Raw genomic sequence first — 21,748 nt, forward strand, 5'->3', positions numbered from 1 at the left:
TGATATGTTAGCCCTTTTCACATAAGTAAGTTTACTTCATCTTCATTAATATGATTTTTATAGATGACCAAATGGAAGTTAAATGATTTAACAAGGCCATACAGCTAGAAAGTGTCTAGACTAAGATTTGAATCCAGATGGGGTTAACTCCAAAACCAGTATGTTTAGTTTCTATAAGAATTATGGATAGACTAGACACAGGGGCTCATGCCTCTAATCCCACCACTTTGGGAGGTTGAAGTGAGAAGACCCCTTGAGGTCAGGGAGATTGAGACCAGCCTGGGCAGCATAGTGAGTCCCCTATATCACTCTCTCTAAAAAAAATAAATAAAAAGCCATTTGTGTTGTTATGCACCTGTAGTCTCAGCTACTTGGGAGGCTGAGGCTGGAGGATTACTTGAGCCCGGGAGTTCAAGGCTGCAATGAGCTATGATTGTGCCACTGCACTTTAACCTGGGAGACAGCAGGACTTTCTCAAAAAAAAAAAAAAAAAAAAAAAAGAATCATTGATAGATAGTAACAGCTCATGATGGTAGTTTGTGGAGGAACACGATCTCTTCTCTTTCAGTGGTGGTGTATAATCTACCAAGTTACAAGACTAAAACAGCTCCCCTTCCTTTTTCATGTTGTTCATGCTCTTTCTGAAATACTAGTGATGCACTAGTATAGGAGAAATTTAAATCAGAAAACCTTGCAGCAGATCCGGCCAGTTTATTCATTTTCTAGTGTTATATAACAACTAAATAGTTCTGTAGAGCAGAAGTCCAACAAGAAGACTGGATATCTGCCCAAAGTATCACAAGGCTGAAATCAAGGTGTTGACAAGGCTGAGTTCTCATCTACAGGCTATGAGGAAAATCTGTTTCCAGGCTCATTCTTGGTGTTGGCAGATTTTGGTTCCTTGTGGTTGTAGGACCGAGGTCCCTGTTCCATGCTGGCTATCAGTTGGTGGGCCACACTCAACTCCTAGAGGCCACCACATTCCCTGTAACATGGTCCCTTCCATCTTCAATGAAAGAAAAGCATATCAAATTCTTGTACTTCATTTTTGTTGTTGTTTTGAGACAAGATTTTGCTCTGTCTTCCAGATCATGGCTTACTACAACCTCAACCTCCTTGGCTTAAGTGATTCTCCCATCTCAGCCTCCCATCTCAGCTGAGACAACAGGCACACACCCATTTTTTTTTTTTTTTTTGTAGAAACATGATCTCACTATGTTTCCCAGGCTGGTCTCAAACTCCCGGCCTCAAGCGATCCTCCTGCCTTGGCCTCCAAAAATGCTGGGATTACAGGCATGAGCCACTACACCTAGCCTTCTCCTTGTGCCTTGAGTATCTGACTTTCCCTTCTGTAATCAGCCAGAGAAAACTCTCTGCTTTTAAAGGTTCATGTGATTAGGTCAAACCCATTCATGAAATCATCCTATCTTAGAGACAATGGTTTTGGGACCTCAGTTACATTTCCAAAATCTTTCTACTATAGTACCTAGATTAGTGTTTGATTGAATAATTGGAAAAAAAGTGTATTTATACCAAGGACTGCAATCTTGGGAGACCACTTTGGAATTCTGCAGTAGAAATACTGCAATCTTGGGAGACTACCTTAGAATACGGCCAGTTCTGGGTTTTGCTGGATAATAAATAGGTCACCTAATGAAGTTTGGTTTACTCTCCAATCCCTGAGACCAGAATAACCCTAATACCTGGACCAGGTATTTTCTAACTTGGCCAGTTCTAGACAGAATGAGATTTATAGTTGAGTACTGGGCCTGAAAAAAATACTCAGGTTTGGCCGGGCATGGTGGCTCATGCCTGTAATCCCAGCACTGTGGGAGGCCAAAGCAGGAGGATTGCTTAAGCCTAGGAGTTCAAGACTAGCCTGGGCAACATAGTGAGACCCTGTCTATACAAAAACATTTTTAAAAATTAGCTGGTCATGGTGGCTCGAGCCTATATTCCAGCTACTTGGGAGGTTGAGGTGGAAGGATCAATCGCTTCAGCTTGGGAGGTTGAGGCTACAGTAAACCATGATCACGCCACTGTACTCCAGCCTGGGTTATAGGGTGAGATTCTGCCTCAAAAAAAAAAAAATCTATCTGCACACACACGCACACACAGTCTGTCTCTCTCTCTCGTTAGGCTTCTTTTAAATATAAGTGGTAATAAACCAATTGAAGAAAACAGTAGAGACTGTTTATCTAATAAAGAATAGCTGTTGTATAAGCTAAAGTAATGCTTATTATTATAACAGATAAACCCTTAACTCTCAGTGAGTTGCTTAACATAGTAAGTTTCTTTCTCATTTAAGTAAAGCCTAAATAGTTGGGACAGTGGTGGAGGAGCCATATTACTTTATTTCATTAAATCATTAGAGACTCAACCTAATATAGGTCTGACATCTTCAATACATGACGTTCCAAGGTCACCATTGTTGTTGACACGTACTTGGTAGTAGGAGGGGGTGGAGGATATGAATGGACATGTGGGAGGTTTTTAATTAGTCTGGCCCAGAAATGGGATATATCACTTTTTCCCACATTCCATTGGCCAGAACTCATGTATATGACCCCATCTGGCAACAAGAGTGCTGGGAAACATGGTCAACTGTGTGCCCATGAAGAAAGAAGATGGGCTTGTTGGACAAGTAAGGAGTCTCTATCACAGGGTCCAGTAAGCACACCTCTTTACCTGGCTATTAAAACCCTTGATTGTAGAGACAAAGTCAACAGCTTTGAAGAAAACAAACAACCTTGATTAGCTTATAAATAATCAATATCATTTGACTTTCATTGTTCAGTGGCTCCAGCAGTTCCATCATGTGAAGTACCCTCTTCTGCTCTGAGTGGAACTGTGGTAGAGCTACGATGTCAAGACAAAGAAGGGAATCCAGCTCCTGAATACACATGGTTTAAGGATGGCATCCGTTTGCTAGAAAATCCCAGACTTGGCTCCCAAAGCACCAACAGCTCATACACAATGAATACAAAAACTGGAACTCTGGTAAGGTCATTTGGAACTCTGGTAAGGTCAAGAATTGACTTGATAACTGTCTTGCATTTGGATTAAAAAAAAATTATTAGAACTTAAGGTGATGTTGAATAGAGAACTGATACCATTGCTTGCTAAGTGGAGAGAGGCAGGGGCAGCAGAAAAGATGGCAGCACTTGTACCAAGAAGTGATGGAAAGAGCTACTACAGGATATGGGAAGAGAAAACAGAGACTGAGGGAGCTAAGTGTGCAAGGACCAGTAAAAGAGCAAAGGGGCAAAGGCTCCTGAAACAAAGGAGCAAAGGCTGTGTGTTTATCTTTTCAGAATTTAAAAAGATTCTAGAATTGATAATCCTATAAACGATACCAATTAAGATTTTCCTAGAGCCTAAGCTACTTCCTGGTAGTAACTCTGGCTCTTTAAAGGAAATGTTTATTATTTGCTGCTGCAGTGAACTCGCTTGTGACTTAGGAAAGTGCATTAACCCTTTTACCAGGGAGGCCTTCGTATATATAGGTGGTGTTTCCTAGGAATTAGAAATACCTAGACTACCGAGTACTACCACGTGCTATAAACTTCAAAAATTGCGCGGCCGGGCGCAGTGGCTCACGCCTGTAATCCCAGCACTTTGGGAGGCCAAGGCGGGCGGATCACGAGGTCAGGAGATCAAGACCATCCTGGCTAACACGGTGAAACCCTGTCTGTACTAAAAATACAAAAAACTTAGCCGGGCGTGGTGGCGGGCGCCTGCAGTCCCAGCTACTCGGGAGGTTGAGCCAGGAGAATGGCGGGAACCCGGGAGGCGGAGCTTGCAGTGAGCAGAGATCGCGCCACTGCCCTCTAGCCTGGGTGACAGAGCCAGACTCTGTCTCAAAAAGAAAAAAAAAAAAAAAAAAAATGCATGCTGCCTTCTTAAGTAACAGTGCCCCCAAAGCCCACTAAGCCTGATTCATGATGATGAATCAGGCAGTTATCTACAGCTGTCTTCTGGCCTGGAAAATTACTAAGTGCAGCCTCAATTTACATCAGGCAAACGCATGAAAACTTGCTTGGGGATACCCTGACCATGTGAAAATAGTAACTGTAGTCAATCATGGTAGGATTCCTACATCATTAAATATTTCCATGACTGTAGATCACCAACAATTGACTCTGTGACTTTGTCCAGATATTCTGTTTCCTCTAGTAAAATATTCTTATTGAAAGACTTTCTAGGAATACTGATGACAATCTATAAGCAAGCTCTGTGAAGCTAATTACATTTGAAAAAAGTATTTTACTTTTTCATCTTTGATTATAGGAATAGAAGTGGAAGTTTAAAAAGGGTCATTAAGCTTGAAGCTTTTTAAAAAAAATTCAGTCAATGTAATATTCTATGTCAGTTTAAAATTGTCTGCCTTCTAGCAATGCAGAATCACTATGACAGCCATTAGCAAAAAAAACTTAAAGGCGTGGTGATAATAACAATTTTAATAATTTCTTTAATGGTTTTGAGACAGTCTTGCTCTATTGCCCCGGCTGGAGTGCATTGATGCAGTCTTGGCTCACTGCAACCTCTGCCTCCTAGGTTCAAGCAATTCTCCTGCCTCAGCCTCCAGAGTAGCTGGGACTACAAGCACCTGCCACCATGCCTGGCAAATTTTTGTATATTTAGTAGAGACGGGGTTTCTCCATGTTGGCCAGGCTGGTCTCGCGCTCCTCACCTCAAGTGATCTGCTCGCCTTGGCCTCCCAAGGTGCTGGGATTACAGCTGTGAGTCACCGTACCCAGCCAATTTTAATGAATTTTGAAAGGAGGATATAATGCTTCATTCCTTTCATCTACAAGTGCACAATAACATTTACAAACTAGATCTTCTGATAAACAAAAAAGCAAATTGCTAAAGTGGCTGAATAATAAAGCCTATTGGATGCAGTTACTTCTTAAGCACGGCCACGCTCTGGCCTCTCAGCAGTCAGCAGGCGCAGTCAGCAGGTCTGAGTGATTTTACACTGAGCAATTGGGCAGAAAAACCTGCTGTCACACTTTGCTATATTTACTTTTCAAATTTATTTTTTCTCAGGGCAGTTGGTAAAAGCCCCAAGGCAAGTCTGAAAGTATACAGATTCACTTTCCTCAGCTAACCTCAACCCTTGAAATAGCTTGTGATGTCAAAGGAATGCACCTGGGTTGAACTAGGATGGGTTCTTACGTGAGAAATGAACAACAAAGACTCCAGTGTATGGAAGCCAATGACTTCCTTTTAATTACCAGCTATAATATGCTGGAAGATCATTTTGGGTTTTAGTCTAACATATTATTTATATGTAACCTTGGCCCTGAGTTCATGGTGAATATTCTAAAAGCATTCTGGCTTTGAGGAGAGTGACAGATGATTCCATAGGGTGGAAAATAAAAAAAAGAAAAACAGGAAAACTTTCTCTCCCTCCATTTAGGAGGATCTAAGACAATGACCCTTCAAGGTGACCAGGATTACACTCCCTTTCTTCCCTCCCTCCAGCCCTTTCTTCTTTCCTTCCTTCCTTTCTCCCTCTCTCCCTCCCTCTCTTCCTTCCTTTCTCCCTCTCTCCCTCTCTTCCTTCCTTTCTCCCTCCCTCCCTCCCTATCTTCTTTCTTTTATCCTCTTCTTCCTTTTTGTCTGCCTTCATTCCTTCCAAATATCCTCCAAGGGATGGGAAGGAGCAAGGGCTGGCTTTTCTTTTCAAATTAAAAAAAATTCTAGAACTGATAGAATCCACAATCCTATAAACCGATACCAATTAAGATTTTCCTAGGCCCCAAGCTACTTCCTGGTAGTAACTGGCTCTTTAAAGGAAGTGTTTATTGTTGGCTGCTGCAGTGAACTCGCTTGTGACTTAGGAAAGTGCATTAGCCCTTTTACCAGGGAGGCCTGCCCTTCGTTTATAAATGATGTTTCCTAGGAATTAGAAATACCTAGACTACTTAATACTACCATGTGTTATGAACTTTAAAAAACGCTCACTGCCTTCCTCACTGTACTGCTTTCACGGTTAAAAAAAAAAAAGGAACTTCCCTGTATGTATTTTATCTTTGTTCTTCTCGTCAAATTAAGCAAAAGTCTAGCTTAAACTCCTTGAAGTCATGGTAGATTTTTAAATTCATAGTAAAGACAGAAAGTCCCAAATTTTTAAAAAGGAAAGACAAACTTAATGCTAAAATTTGAGGGACAGGTTTATTTAAAAAGTCTACTTATAGATCTATGGCTTAAAAAATATATTTTTGCATCCACACATAGCAATTTAATACTGTTTCCAAACTGGACACTGGAGAATATTCCTGTGAAGCCCGCAATTCTGTTGGATATCGCAGGTGTCCTGGGAAACGAATGCAAGTAGGTAAGCATGAAATACTGGGAGGAACAAATGGTTTGCAATTAGACTGTGAAGTACAGCATTTGGGGGTACAAGGAGCAAGGAGCAGGAAATGTCTGAGTGACTTGAAGAATAAACAGGAGAGAAAGATTAAAATTAACTTGATATGGTGTGTTGCAAAGAAGCAAAGATGCTGTTTTTAAGCCATCTCCCAAATAAGCCAAAAATACTTAGTATTGTATTTAACAACTTTTTTTAGTTTTTTAAATAATCGTTTTTAAAATACATTCTTCTAAGTAATCTTTCTCTCAAATAACAGCTAAGTATCTTATAGTCTAAATTGTTGAAGGTCCAGAAGTTTGAATTTCTGATATTTTTAAAATTCAGGAATGTATATCAGTGATATTATCCACCAAATTAATTCAGGTGTTGACATTTATAGTCAATGTAGCAGTTATTTAAGTAATCAGAAAGTATCCCTTTCAATGCTGCTTTGAAATTATCATTTAAAAAAAAATTCATCACAACATGTTTAAAAATTAAGGCATTGTTTTCTTAGTTTCATTTATTAACATATGTCCTCATGGGTTTTTTTTGTTGTTGTTTTGTTTTTGTTTTTGCTTTTTTGAGACAGTCTTTGTCTGTTGCCCAGGCTGGAGGGCAGTGTCGCGATCTCGGCTCACTGCAACCTCTGCCTCCCAGGTTCAAGCAATTCTCCTGTCTCAGCCTCCCAAGTAGCTGGGATTACAGGCATGCCCACCACACCCAGCTAATTTTGGTATTTTTAGTAGAGACAGGGTTTCACCATGTTGGTCAGGCTGGCCTCGAACTCCTGATCTCAGGTGATCTGCCCACCTCGGCCTCCCAAAGTGCTGGGATTACAGGTGTGAGCCACCGTACCCGGCCTGTCCTCATGGTTTTTACCATTACCTTGTCTACCAGCACTATTTCTGTTTATTTTTCCTTCCATTTAAATGGTCCTGTTGAATTTAAACGTCTACCTTTGCCTTCTCTGAAGGAATCATATCCGGGAAGTCATGGTTTTGATGTATTAGTTACTTTTTCTTAGCACACAATAAATACATAACGAATACAATTTAAATGTTTGTTTCTCCACTAGGACCACTTTAATTTGAATACGATTCTCACATATCTACTCTAAGTACAAGTTAGCTTAAAAGTTAAAATTAATTTGTTTAATGCTCATCCATTGATTCGAGGTGTTTTGTGTCCTTGGTTGGGACTTACATCTTTTGAAATACATACAAATTCATAAATTCATTTTTTTGGTTTTCTTTGTGAATTATAACTATATTCACATGTAACCAAAATTAGAATATGTTAACTGTCCTAAAGAAATTTTTTCAAAGTGCAGAAAGTAAAGCATGGATTTGTTGGTTGTTTATGGCTGCCTCCCTATAAAACTGCAGCAGACTCCACTCACACTGAGCCTTTCAGCAATTTAGTTCCTTTTCTTTCAGTCAGAAAAATGGTACCTTCCTTTTTATAGAGACTTTTTTTCAAAAAAAAAAAAAACCACAAAATATTTTCATACTTAATGTTACATTTTCTCTTCACTGAGGCATAATATGGCTGTACGACTTGCTCAACATCACAGAAAATGGTGAACAGGATGTAAGAAGTTAACTTACTCCTTATCTATTACTCTTCTGTCTCCCATTTCATTGAAGAAAAATAACATAAAATTCATACTACGACTCAGCACTTACAGAACAAGACAGTTTTTTGTCAGTATTTTCTTTTAGGGTGAATCCTTCCTTCATAGATGTCAAATTCATTGACAAACTACAAGACAGTTTTTTTTTTTGTTAGATAATAGCCCTTACTTTGAATGCTTCATAGATGTCAGATTTAATGACTACTACAAAGTAAATAGAAGGCACACTTTGGTTCTCAGGAATTTCACTTATTGATTTGACTTTGCCTAAGATTATGATTACTGTAGATTTTTTTCTCTCTGCTCTTTTTAATCCAAGTAAATAAAAAGCTGAATCTTATTGACCTCTCAATACCCAAGCAAACTGAGTTTATACCAAGCAATAATTAATGTTTTCTACTCTAGTCAAATTACTTAATCTTTCAAGAGATTTATCAAGTTTTCTTTTTTAAAAATATCAATTAATATTTTGGAGGTATTTAAGAAAATTAATAACACACTTGGCATTAGGAAAGAAGTTCGAGACCAGAAGGTTTTATGATAAACAGATTCACTTAAACAGTATCTCTAAAAAGTTCATTTCCAAAATGTACATTGCTTTAAAATATTTATTTTTGAGAAAATGCTACATAATATTTTCTCTAGGTTAATCATAGGCTAATTAAAACTTGCTTTGTAAAATGGGAACTCTTTGAAGAATTGCTCCTTTAATAAATACATGGGAAGTATCTAAATGGCAGAAGAGTGTGGCTCATAAAATCCTCATGGACAAGATGGAGAAATATGGTCCAAACAATGTTTTGGTGGATCCACACATAGTTGAATCCCATGCTCGGAGAATGTTAATAAATTGTGTTGTATGACAGGAGGTGTCTACTAGCCTGTTACATAGTTCTTTCCTAAACAAATCCATATTCATCATGTTATTAATGACTTGAATTAGAGTATTTTTAATAAAATTCTCAATTTGCAGAAATGTTAAGCTTGGAAGGTTAATAATGTAATTATTAGGCAACAGAATCAATCTGAGAAGAAGAAAAAAACCTCACAGTACTTATGTCCAAACTTGGGTTCAAAAAATCCAGTTGCATTACATTAGAGGACGGATGCCTTAACAGCCATAGGAAAAGCCTCAGAGAATTTAATTCATTTTTCATAAATGGGATGACAGTTTAGTTGCATATATGTATATGGCTGTGTATGTGTGTATACACACATACACACACACACCCATATAATTCAAGAAGGAACGTATTTCTTACACTTAGTTTTACAGAATAACAATGACATGTGCTTTTTTTTTAAGAGAGTCTCGCTCTGTCACCCAGACTGGAGAGAAGTAGTGCAATCATAGTTCACTATAATCTCAAACTCCTAGGCTCAAGTGATCCTCCAGCCTCAGCCTCCTGAGTAGCTGGGACTCCAGGAATGCACCACCATACCCGGATAATTTTTTTTATTTTTTTATTTTTTAGAGATGGATTCTTGCTATGTTGCCTAGGCTGGTCTCAAATTCCTAGCCTCAAGCAGTCCTCCCACCTCAGCCTCCTGAGTAGCTGGGATTACAGGCATGAGCCAACGTGCCCGGCACCACATGCTTTCTTTGATGTTGAGTTTTTCATTATTTGTGAAATTGACATAGATGATGATGTAGCAGAATTTTAAGTAAGATGTAGGGTAGGGAGTGGCAGTAGAATACTTGAACTCATTGAACTTCAAAGATTGCTTCCAGTCTTTTAATCCTGTGAATTATTACACATCTCCAAATGAATGCAAAAGAATAAATTTTATTTTTTAATCTGAGTTTTTAAAATTTAGTATTTTTCCAAAGCTTAAGTTCTGTTAATATTTTTAATCAATTTTGAACTATGTCTTAGAATTGAGTTAGTTGAACAGGCTTCACAATCATTAAAGTATGCTTTATGATATAGCTGCAAAGGGGACCTTTTTTTGAAACTTTTCAATTTAATGACTGCATTTGTCCGTGTAATCCACATATACGTATGCGTAATTTATTTTGCATTCCAGATGATCTCAACATAAGTGGCATCATAGCAGCCGTAGTAGTTGTGGCTTTAGTGATTTCCGTTTGTGGCCTTGGTGTGTGCTATGCTCAGAGGAAAGGCTACTTTTCAAGTAAGTGAATTTCACCCTTCTTTGGCAGATAACTTTCTATGGCTATGGAGTTTATTTATGAGATACTGTTTCTCCTAGAAAGTTGCTTTTTTGTTTTGTTTTGTTTTGTTTTGTTTTGTTTGTTTTTCAGACAGAGTCTTGCTCTGTCGCCCAGGCTGGAGTGCAGTGGTGGCAAAATCTCCACTCAATACAACCTCCACCTCCCAGGTTCAAGTGATTCTCAATGTCTCAGCCTCCCAGATAGCTGGGATTACAAGTGTGCACCAACACACCCAGCTCATTTTTGTATTTTTAGTACAGATGGGTTCGCTATGTTGGCCAGGCTGGTCTCGAACTCCTGGCCTCAAGTGATCTGCCCGCCTTGGCCTTCCAAAATGCTGGGATTACAGGCGTGAGCTATTGTGCCTGGCCCTCTCCTAGCAAGTTCTAACAAACTCTGGAGAATATTGTTCATTTATTTTCTGCTATAGAAAATGTTCAGGATGACATGCAGGTGGCTTATGAAACACCTTGGCAAACCTAGGGAGAAAAGGCAGAACTGACTAGTTGCACATTTCAGGGAGCACCACAGAATATGCAAGAGGCATCCGTGGAGTGGTGCAGCACAGCAAGACAGAGATATTCAATGTGAATGGATATTTATAGTATCTTTGCCTGTCTTTAAGATCTTTTTTTTTTTTTTTTGAGACGGAGTCTCACTTTGTCGCCCAGGCTGGAGGGCAGTGGCGCAATTTTGGCTCACTGCAAGCTCCACCTCCCAGGTTCACACCATTCTCCTGCCTTAGCCTCCCGAGTAGCTGGGACTACAGGTACCTGCCACCACACCCGGCTAATTTTTGTATTTTTAGTAGAGACGGGGTTTCATCATGTTACCCAGGATGGTCTCAATCTCCTGACCTCGTGATCCGCCCGCCTCGGCCTTCCAAAGTGCTGGGATAACAGGTGTGAGCCACCGTACCCGGCCAAGATCTTTTTATTTTAAGTTAGGAATTGTATATCTCAAGATATAAGTTGATTTCAAATTTTTTAAGAAATTTCATTGAAATAAATAAGTGAAATATTTCGTCAGTGTAGAACAGTGAAATGTTGAATGTTAAATTTAGGACAACTGTATTTAGAAGAGAATTGTTCAGCCAGGTGTGGTGGCTCACGCCTGTAATCCTACCACTTTGGGAGGCTGAGGCAGGCGGATCACTTGAGGTCAGGAGTTCAAGACCAGCCTGGCCAACGTGGTGAAACCCCGTCTCTACTAAAAATACAAAAATTAGCCAGCAGTGGTGGCGTGCACCTGTAGTCCCAGCTACTGAGGAGGCTGAAGCAGAAGGATAACTTGAACCTGGGAGGTGGAGGTTTCAGTGAGCCAAGATCGTGTCACTCCACTCCAGCCTGGGTGACAGAGCAAGACTCCATCTCAAAAAAACAACAAAAAAAGAGAATTGTTCAGTCAAAACTAGAAACCTATTGTATTTATGAGAGCTACTTCTGTACACAGTTTTGAATTCTTCAAATTTAGACCTCTTGTAACTTCACATCTCCATTTGATAATGCAATAGGTTTGAGGTAAATGGGTGAGATTTAAAAATGTTTTATTCTCGATGCATTTCTTCACTCCCTCTTTAATATTATTGGAGAGCTCAGAAGCTGCAGCATTCTATCAGGTCCACTGGCAATAGTGTATAAAATAAAATTTTTAATTGAATTATAAATTTATAGCATATACAATTCTAGACCCATTGTTTTACAGCAAACATTAATTTCAGAATTTAGATTTTTAAAACCATTTTTTTTTTTTTTTTTTGAGACAGGGTCTCACTCTGTCACCCATGCTGAGTGCAGTGGTGTGATCATGGCTCACTGCAGCCTTGACTTTCTGGGCTCAAGCAGTCCTCCCACCTCAGCCTTCTCAAGTAGCTGGGACTACAGGCACATACCACCACACCTGGCTAATTTTCTTTTATTTTTTGTGGAGACAGGTTCTTGCTCTGTTGTTCAGGCTGGTATTGAACTCCTGGGATCAAGCAATCTTCCCATCCCAACCTCCCCAAATGCTAGGATTACAGGTGTGAGCCACCACTCCTGGCCTTAAAATATATATTTTATGCCAAAACAAACCTTAAATATAAAATGTGTTCCTAATAATACGTACAACTAGGTATTATGTCTCATAAAATGTTTCCGTGGACATGGATTCAAAGAGATGCCCTATAATTAAGACTAACTGGCCTGGGTGTGGTGGCTCACACTTGCATTCCCAACACTTTGGGAGGCCGAGGCAGGAGGATCACTTGAGTCCAGGACTTCAAGACCAGCCTGGGAAACATAGGGAGACCCTTTCTTTACAAAAAATAAAAAATAAGCCAGGCATAGTTGCACACACCTTTAGTCCCAGCTACTCAGGAGGCTAAAGTAGGAGGATCGCTTGAGCGCAGAAGGTCGAGGCTGCAGTGAGTTGTAATCTCACCACTGCACTCCAAGCTGGATAACAGAGCAAGACACTGACCAAACAAACAAACAAAAAGAGCAGCTCTGTCAATTAATACTTGTTCAGTGCTTCAATTTAGCCCACTGTAATGTAACTTTATGAATTGAATCCAGCTGTGTCCCCCTGCTGGTCATCAGTGAAAGTACAGACAAATAAGATTACTCTTTCAAAACTCTTGTCATCTTTATCTATACCCTAAAATAATACCGGTCTGAGTTTTTTAATGAGGAGTTAGTAAAAAAATTTTCATAAAATACTGAATTAATTAAAAGTTGACTTGAATATTAGGAGTTCGTTACCTAAGAATGTTACTCTCATTTTCATCTAGCAGAAAAATCTATCCAAGAGAAGCATATTCTTGAATATATGTTTAGGACAGAGGTTGGCAGACTATCTGTGGACCAAATCTGCCCTCCCCGCCTATTCTTCTATGGCCTATGAACAAAAATGGCTTTACAGATGAACATTTACAATCTATTTGATGATAGGGACTACTGACTTTGAACCCCAATTAAGAGAAATGTTATCTTCCCCAAAAGAATTCCATTTCTCTAACTAGTAGGCCTGTTTTTCAAGACTTTTATTATTATTATTATTATTATTATTATTTTATTATATTTTTATTTTATCCATAAAAATGTTTGGAAATTTGTTTGCTCTCTCGTTACTTAAGTACCTATATAGTATCCTCTTGGCCCCAAAGCCTAAAATGGTTGCCGTATGGCTCTTTACCGAAAAAGTTTGCCAACTCTTAATTTAGAAGGTATAAACGTCAGCAAGTGAAGATTAAAATTAATAAAAATAAATTCAACCCAAACTCATTTTTATATGAATCTGTATCATGCCATAATAACCCTTGCATTAATGATATATACTTATTCTTTTGTAGAAGAAACCTCCTTCCAGTAAGTACACTTTCCTACAATGCATGTCTTTCTCCTATGTCAACTAATTTTCTATTAATCATCTGTTTAAAGTCAAAAGAGAGAAGTTGGGTTATTTGTGTAGGTTTACTCTCCCAAGAAGTTACTCAAGTTTATCAAGAAATACATCTGTATTAGGCTGTTCTTGCATTGCTTTAAGAAAATACCCGGGACTGGGTAGTTTATTTTAAAAAGAGGTTTAATTGGCTCACGGTTCTGCAAGCTGTACAATCCTGGCACCAACACTGCTTGGCTTTTGGGGAGGCCTCAGGAGGCTTTTACTCATGGCTGAAGGCAAAGCGGGAGCAGGCACGTCACATGGCAAAAGCAGGAGCAAGGTTGGGGAGGTGCCACATACTTTTAAACAACCAGATCTCAAGAAAACTCAGTCACTATTCTGAGGACAGCATCAAGGGGGCGGTACTAAACCATTCATGAGAAATCCGCCCCCATGATCTAATCAGCTCCGACAAGCCCCACCTCCAACGATGGGGATTACAATTCAACATAAGATTTGGGTGAGGCAAATATCCAGACTCTATCAACATCCCACTTCACACTTCATACCTACTTGTAAATGACAGTACAGAGAGAATGATTACCCAGACAAGAAATATGGTCACTAATTGGATTTCATAGGTATTTCCATGAACTAATTAAAAAAACATATTTACTGTATTCTGCTAAATTGAAAATTTTCAAATAAAATTTTAGTTAACAGTCATTTTTTATATTAATTGAATACCAATTTTGTGCCTAACACTGTTCTAAGGACTAGGGATACGGCAGTGAACAAAACAGGCCAAAAACCCCACAAAACTCTGCCTTATGGAGCTTACATTCTAGTAGAGAAAGGCAGAAAATAAACAGTTAATACTATATAGTATATCAGATAGGGATATTATGGAGAAAAATAAAACAAATAAGATAATATACAATACAAAGGGTAGGAGTGGAGATTCTAATTTCAAACAGGGTGGTCCGAAAGGATCTCACTAATAAGTGATTTTTGAGAAAGGTCTGAAGAGGGTGAGGAAGCAAGTTGTGCAAATAACCATGAGAAGAGCGTTCAGGCAGAGGGGAGAGAGCAAATTGAAAGATCCTGAGGCCACGCAAGCCTAGAGTATCTGAGGGATGTCAGCGGGACCAGGGTGGCTGGAACAGAGTGAGAGAAACAGAGATGAGTGTACAAAAGTAGCAGTGGGGGCATATTGTATGGAGTCCCTTTTACGCAGTTGTGAGGAGTCTGACTTTGGTCTGAGTAAGACAGAAAGTCACTGGAGGGCTTTAAGCAGAGGAGTGGTGTCATCTTAATTTTTCAAAACTCACACTGGCTTCTCTGTTAAGAATAAACTATGAAATGACAAAAGGTGGAAGCAGGGAGATCAGTTAGCAAACTACCACACTAAGTAAGGCAAGAGAAAATGGCGGCTGGTACCAAAGCAGTGTTGGGAGATGCTGAGAAGTGACAGTGTTTTGGATATCACGTTTTAATAACTTGCTGATCTGTTGGATGTGGGCTGTGAGAGAAACAGAGAAATCGAAAATGGCTTCGAGGTTTTGAGAAGGATGGAATTACCATTTATGGAAGTGTGGAAGATTTTAAGAGGAGAGAGTTTGGGAGTGGTGATGGGGATAAGTGGAGAGGTTGGAGTGTTTGGAATTTTAATATCTGATATGTTTATTTGATTCCAAGTAGAGGTAATCAGTAACTGAATATTCAAAATCTAGAGTTTGGGGAAATAACTGGAAATAGAATTGTAGGAGTCATTGGTACATGAAATATGGATGAGCACCCCAAAGCCCTGTAGTTTGTACTTGTTTTATGACTGTCCTTCTTGTATGTATGGATGTGGCAGACCCAACTTTGGCTCTATGGGCGTAGAGAGAAGATGGATGACAAACTATCTGAGGCCATGGCAGCTGGGAGTGGAGAAGCTATACTGAAGCCATGGCTTCAGACAGTTTGTCATCTCTTAATTCCTTTGAAGAATCAGCTGCTGTTGACTTCCTGTTCCCAGACTTCTGGTTCAATCCTGGTCTCTCAGTCTTGTAAGATCCTAATACAAGTCTAGGTTGAAGTTCAAATTATCAAGAACTAGCAGTAATAAAGCTAGTGAGTTCAGAAGGGCAGGGTAGCCTGAAAGTGTTGCTACTTCCCACCCCTAACCTCCAGGTGATTGTGAGGACTTCTGCTTCTATTGAGTGACATGAAAAGTAATTGGAAGGTTTTGAACAGAGGGGAGACATCATCTTACGTAAGTGGGAAGGGTGACATAGCTGCAGTGAGGGAGGTTATTCTTCCATCAGTATCTCAGCAAATCAGGTAGTAATCTGGTGGGGAGTAACTTCATTCCTAGACATATGCTCTCACATTCATTAAATCTGTGGCCTTCAAAATATGTTGAATGACTAAACGGATGACTGGAACCCTAGTCACCATGTAAAACTTTTTCCATGGAAAAATAAATAAATTTTGAGATTATAATAGTCAAGCTTTCAAAATGTTAAATGTTAATATATTAAATTAAAAGTTAGTAAGTCTCTGGTTTGTGTATTCCACAAAAATCTTTAGTATACTAGCCACAGGCTACATTTACATGCACAAGGCTTCACAAACACTGATGTTTTGTTGCATGACTTTCTCTGTGAATATTGTCTGTAAATATAAGAAATTCAGTAAGAATTGTCTTTTTTTTCTACCTAAGATATATGTTCATGTTCTTGCTGAGAAAATGTATGGAAGTAAAATTAACTAAAAGAGCATATGTGTTCCAGATTGGAAGTGATAATGTAGTAAACATTGTCTTTTATATTCCACAAACAGGAAGAGTAATTCTTCATCTAAAGCCACGACAATGAGTGAAAATGTGAGTATCTTTAAAGCATATTTATAGAATGAATATGTTTGGGGAATAGGGCAGGGAAATGAAGTAATTATATGGACTTTGTGAATTTTCACTTTTAATACACTTCGCACCATTGTCTATCACTGGTGTTTAAAAGGAGCTAAGTAGATGTTAGCTTCTGTACCCTGTCTAGGATGGCATGATAAAGACACCTGGCATTTCCAATTGCAGAAGTGATCTTTAATCATATCATTATTTGTTTCATGGTATTTTCTATAATTAGTCTGCCTTCTTAGTATCACTAGGTCTGGCATTATCAGCTCTCTTTGACAGATGAGTAAATTAAAACACAGGTTCTTACAGGATAACAGTGGTGGCGCTGGGACCCAGGCCCTTTTCTTCCCTGTAGCTTGACCAAGCAGAGTGGTTCCAGCAGAGCTGTGGTTCTAGGACTCACCTTTGGTTATGTGAAGCACTTGGAACATTTCAGGGCTACACAATGTCTTAGTCATTTGGGCTGCTATAACAAAAATACCATACACTGGGTAATTTACAAACAACAAATTTATTTTCAGTTTTGGCGGCCAGGAAGTCCACAATCAAGGCGCCAGTAGATTCAATGTCTAGTGAGAGCCTGTTCCTCATAGATGGAGCCTTCCTGCTGTGTCCTCACATAGTAGCAGGAGCAAAACAAGCACCTTCTGGCCTCTTTGGTAAGGGCACTAGCTCCATTCATGAAGGTCCTGCTTCATCACCTAATCACCTCCTAAAGGCCCCACCTCTTAATATTATTGCATTAGGGATTACGTTTCAACATACGAATTTTGGGTGACACAAACATTCAGACCAGAGCACAGAATATCCTGTTATAATTGAAAGGAACATTTCAGAAGTGTTTGAAAAGACGCAGTAATTACCTAACTCAGAGGGTTTAAGGAACATAATTTAGACATTCGGACCCTTTGTAAACACTACATTGACGCAGCAAATACCATCGTTACTCAGATTTTGTAGCTCTTTGGATGGATATTCAGCCTTCTGGATGATTTTCTCAGGAATATAGTGGGTTGGGGTGGGGGGAGTTCCTATGGTTTTAGAGGCCTAAGTCGTTTCTTAAGAAACAAAGCATGGATTCTCAGAAACGCTTTACTCATCTATGGCAGGAAGTCTCTCAGATTTCTTCTCAGTAGAATCTGGGGGGTGGGGGTGGGGGAGCCTGGACATCAGTATTTTAAGTGCTTACCCACTTTTCTGTAAAAATTTGATTTTTAAAAATTGTTCCAGAAACTATTACAGAATTCACCTTATTTTGTGGTTTACTACACTGAAAGCGTACTGATGTTTAATTAGGGGACAAGAAACTTTTTTCCTACCATTTTTGTGCCTACAATTTATGGAACGTCTTTGTTCGTGCAATTTACAGAAAATACTGTTGGAGTGTGGAATCGAATACTCCCATCCCTCCAAACAGCATGAAGCACATTGTGGCTAAACTGAATGAACAAAAGTCATTTATTTTTTCTTTGCCTTCCTCTCAGTTGCCCTCATCAGCTAAGAGCTAGAGTTCCCTTCAGTTCTCTTGTGCCCTACCACAGGGTTTCTCAACCTCAGCACTACTGATATTTTGGGCCACATCATTCTTCGGTGTAAGGTGCTGTCCTGTACATCACAGGATGCGTAGCAACAGGCCTGCCCTCCAACACCAGATGCCGGAGCATCTTCCTAACAGGATTTATCTGCCTCTGCCTTCCAGTCCTACCTCTTTACTCTCTAGGCAAAGCTTCAGAGTACCTTGTGTGCTAGGAGTTAGTTAATTAATTCTCCATAAAACAAGTTTAATTAAATATCTACTGGTTTGGCCAGGTGCAGTGGCTCACACCTGTAATCCCAGCACTTTGGAAGGCCACAGCGGGTGGATCACGAGGTCAGGAGTTCTAGACCAGTCTGGCCAATATGGTGAAACCCTGTCTCTACTAAAATACAAAAATTAGCTGGGCATGGTGGCGTGTGCCTGTAGTTCCAGCTGCTTGGGAGACAGGAGAATCACTTGAACCCGGGAGGCGGAGGTTGCAGTGAGCTGAGATCAAGCCACTGCACTCCAGCCTGGGTAACAGAGCAAGACTCCATCTCAAAAAATAAAAATAAATAAATAAATAAATACTGGTTTTTACCTGTAAGATTCTTACAATAAATATAGCTTGATATTCATAAGATTTATGTTTCTTTAAATATGAATTAATATATTTAAACTTGTTTTTTCTTTTCCTAGGATTTCAAGCACACAAAATCCTTTATAATTTAAAGACTCCACTTTTGAGATACACCAAAGCCACCGTTGTTACACAAGTTATTAAACTATTATAAAACTCTGCTTTGTCTGACATTTGCAAAGAGGTACACGAGGAAATGGAATTGGTATTTCATTTTAATTTTAATGACTACTAACTCACCTGAACTTGTTATTTTAAACAAATAGTTCTGTCCACACCTAAAATACAATCTGGCTTCTTGTCTCTGGACTAAGTTAAAAGAATCAAAATACTTTGTAATGTTCTGGGCTTTGGGAAATGTTAACCACCTCCTAACTTCTAAAGAACGTTACTAAAATGTAACATACTGATTGTGAAGTTAATCTACAGGTCATGAAAATATAAATCAGACTCTGCGCAAGAGTCTGATGTAGGGGGTCCACCAAATACTCTGACAGATGCAAAAGGAACCTCTGGTCTCATTTCTGCCAGAATCCTCTTTTCTCCCCTAATATCATCGTTATTCCGATGCTCGTTCATCACTAACACATCCACAGAAAGGAGGAAGCAGGATGGGTCTTATGCCCAAGGATTTGCACTTTGTGTTTACTTCCATTCCTGGGAACTAAAAGCAACATCAAAAGAAATGCCCAATGGTTGGAGCTCACAGGTGTGCACCACAGGATTTGCCTGGTATGTGTCACTGATTTCTTCATTAAACGTAATTTTGATGGTCAAACACAAACCCAAGTGGCTTATTTCACCCCTACTGCTGCTTGCCACTGCTTCCTTCTTGTAAGATTTCTTTGAAGAGGATCAGTGACCTTGGCATCAGAACTCACCACTGGAGCCTACACAAGTTTGCAGATACCTTTCCCTGCAGGAGTGGTGACTTCACATCTTTCTGTCTCTAAAAATTGTGCAGTGACATTCCGGGCCAAGTCCCTTGGTCAGGAGTTGACAATTCTGCTTTTGGACAAGGAGGGATGTGGAGGAAGAAGTAATAGTCTACCAGGAAAATGAGATGAAAAAGCTCAGTATGACTCCCTGCATCTGGTACCCCTCTTGATACATAGTGGGCACATGAGCAATGGCTCAAATGAAAAGTGGATCTAATGTGGGTTTCTCAACTGATGAACCACAAAAGCCTCCAGCTACTATTACAATGTGAAAATTCCAATGATCCATTTACCAGAGCAATTAGACTATGTTAAAAATGCATATCATTTGTAACTTCTTTTAATTACTGAATTGATATTAAAAACAAAATATGGCTAGGGCATGTCCTGTTCTTCTGGGCAAATCTGGATGAAAAGGTCACTTGCTACCTTTGACAACTATGAACATGGTTAATCTTTCTTTCTCTCTTTTCTTTTTTTTTGAGACGGAGTCTCACTCTGTCGCCCAGGCTGGAGTACAGTGGCACAATCTTGGCTCACTGCAAGCTCTGCCACCCCTCCGCCTCCCAGATTCAAGCAATTCTCCTGCCTCAGCCTCCCAAGTAGCTGAGATTACAGGCGTGTACCACCACGCCTGGCTAATTTTTGTATTTTAGTAGAGAATGGTTTCACCATGTTGGCCAGGCTGGTCTCAAACTTCTGACCTCGAATGATCCACCCCCCTCAGCCTCCCAAAGTGCTGGGATTATAGGCGTGAGCCACCGCACTGGGCAGGTTAATCTTCTTTCAAAAGAGTCTGCTCTTTCTACCCAATTGGCGAAGCAAATCCCCAGGATTCACCGAACAAATGGATTAAGCACCCACTGAGTGCCTAGCATGTGCCTGGACACCAGGCCACCAGGAAGATGCTCCCCCTTTGACTTGTCTATGACATTCTATGTCGCTCACCAGATCCCTTCCTGGAGGTTGGGCTTCTGTAACATGGCTCTGCCCCCAAAGTCATATTTTCACCACATGAGTCAGGGATCGGCAAACATTTTCTGTAAAGAGCCAGAAAGTAGATATTTTAAGTCATAAGGTCCCTGTTAACAACTACTTGACTCTGCCATTGTAGCACAAAGGCAGCCATAGACAAAACAAGCAACTGGTCATGTCTGTGTTCCAATAAGACTTTATTTACAAAAACAGCAGGCACAGACAAGATTTGGCCCACAGGCATAGATTCCCAACTCATGGTGGTGAAGGACAGAAAAAAACACCTGTCTATAAGCTTTTGTAAGAAATCAGGCTAAATGTTACCTATGTTTTGGTTGGAAGATTTCTTTGGTTTGAGGAATGCTTAGCTTTCCTCTTGCATTGGCATGCCAAGAGGCTAGATGACTCTGAAAGACGCCTCTTCAGACATACCTGTCATCACACAAGATCAACTTCTTCAGTTTAAATGACACAAATCCATATTGTGGAGGGAAAATATGTAGTGTCTTAGCTTCACTAATAGTTGTAAAACTTCTTTCTAAGACATCAAAGGCTAGAGGACTCATTTTATGCAGTGCGAACATCTAATAACACTCTCTGTGTCAAATATATATTGTACATTACCTTAAACTATTGTAATAGCTAGGTAAAAATCCTTGTATAAAAGAATGTTTTCCCCCACACAAAGGGCAGAGTATTGAGCACTAATTTCCTATTAAAAGGATATATATGTATCTGTGGGTCACTGGTGTCCAGACTTGTATTTCCATTTGTGTTTACTTGAGGAACTTGAACACTAACAATTGGTAAAATCCCACTGTAATTCTTACAGCATTTTGACTTTATTTTCCTGCAGTGAATTGTGTTGTGTAAAGATTAGGGCTTTAAAATCTTATTAGCAAACTTTGTTTTAATTATTGTTGCTGTTGTAACTAGATTTAATTTATTTTTCGTTGGAGGTTTGACCTAACTAAATCTGGACCAATTGATTGCTTTTCAATACAGCTTTGCAAAGAACTTCCTTTATCCACAGGTGGCTTTGTTTGATTAAAGTCTACACTAATAAAAATAGCTGAACTTGTTAAACTTTTTAGCCCCATGTAACAGTGCAGGGAAAGAGTCATCCACCTATTGTTATTCATAAAACCCAGGAAACTACACCCTCTTACCTTCTGTAGCTACAAGGCTAGCTGCTTAAGATTAGAATCTCATCATCTCTGTTTGGATGGCTGCCA

The 21,748-nt window shown here is 39.5% G+C and overlaps 1 protein-coding gene across 2 annotated transcripts in view; it reads left to right on the forward strand.

Annotated features, from left to right (window-relative positions):
* JAM2 (junctional adhesion molecule 2) overlaps nt 1-21,584 on the forward strand; it is a 77,126-nt gene extending 55,542 nt beyond the window's left edge. The window contains exons 5-10 of one of the 2 annotated variants that reach the window (XM_003263800.4): nt 2,798-3,000; nt 6,247-6,346; nt 10,029-10,136; nt 13,508-13,523; nt 16,369-16,411; nt 18,254-18,328. In XM_003263800.4, coding sequence (XP_003263848.1) covers nt 2,798-3,000; nt 6,247-6,346; nt 10,029-10,136; nt 13,508-13,523; nt 16,369-16,411; nt 18,254-18,328 — 545 coding nt within the window. Of the gene's footprint in view, nt 1-2,797; nt 3,001-6,246; nt 6,347-10,028; nt 10,137-13,507; nt 13,524-16,368; nt 16,412-18,253; nt 18,329-18,659 lie in introns of those variants that run through there. The other variant, XM_003263798.4, reaches the window with a different exon arrangement.
* The last annotated feature ends 164 nt before the right edge of the window (nt 21,585-21,748 follow it).

Source organism: Nomascus leucogenys, chromosome 25 (genome assembly GCF_006542625.1).
Source record: "Nomascus leucogenys isolate Asia chromosome 25, Asia_NLE_v1, whole genome shotgun sequence".
NCBI lineage: Eukaryota > Metazoa > Chordata > Mammalia > Primates > Hylobatidae > Nomascus > Nomascus leucogenys.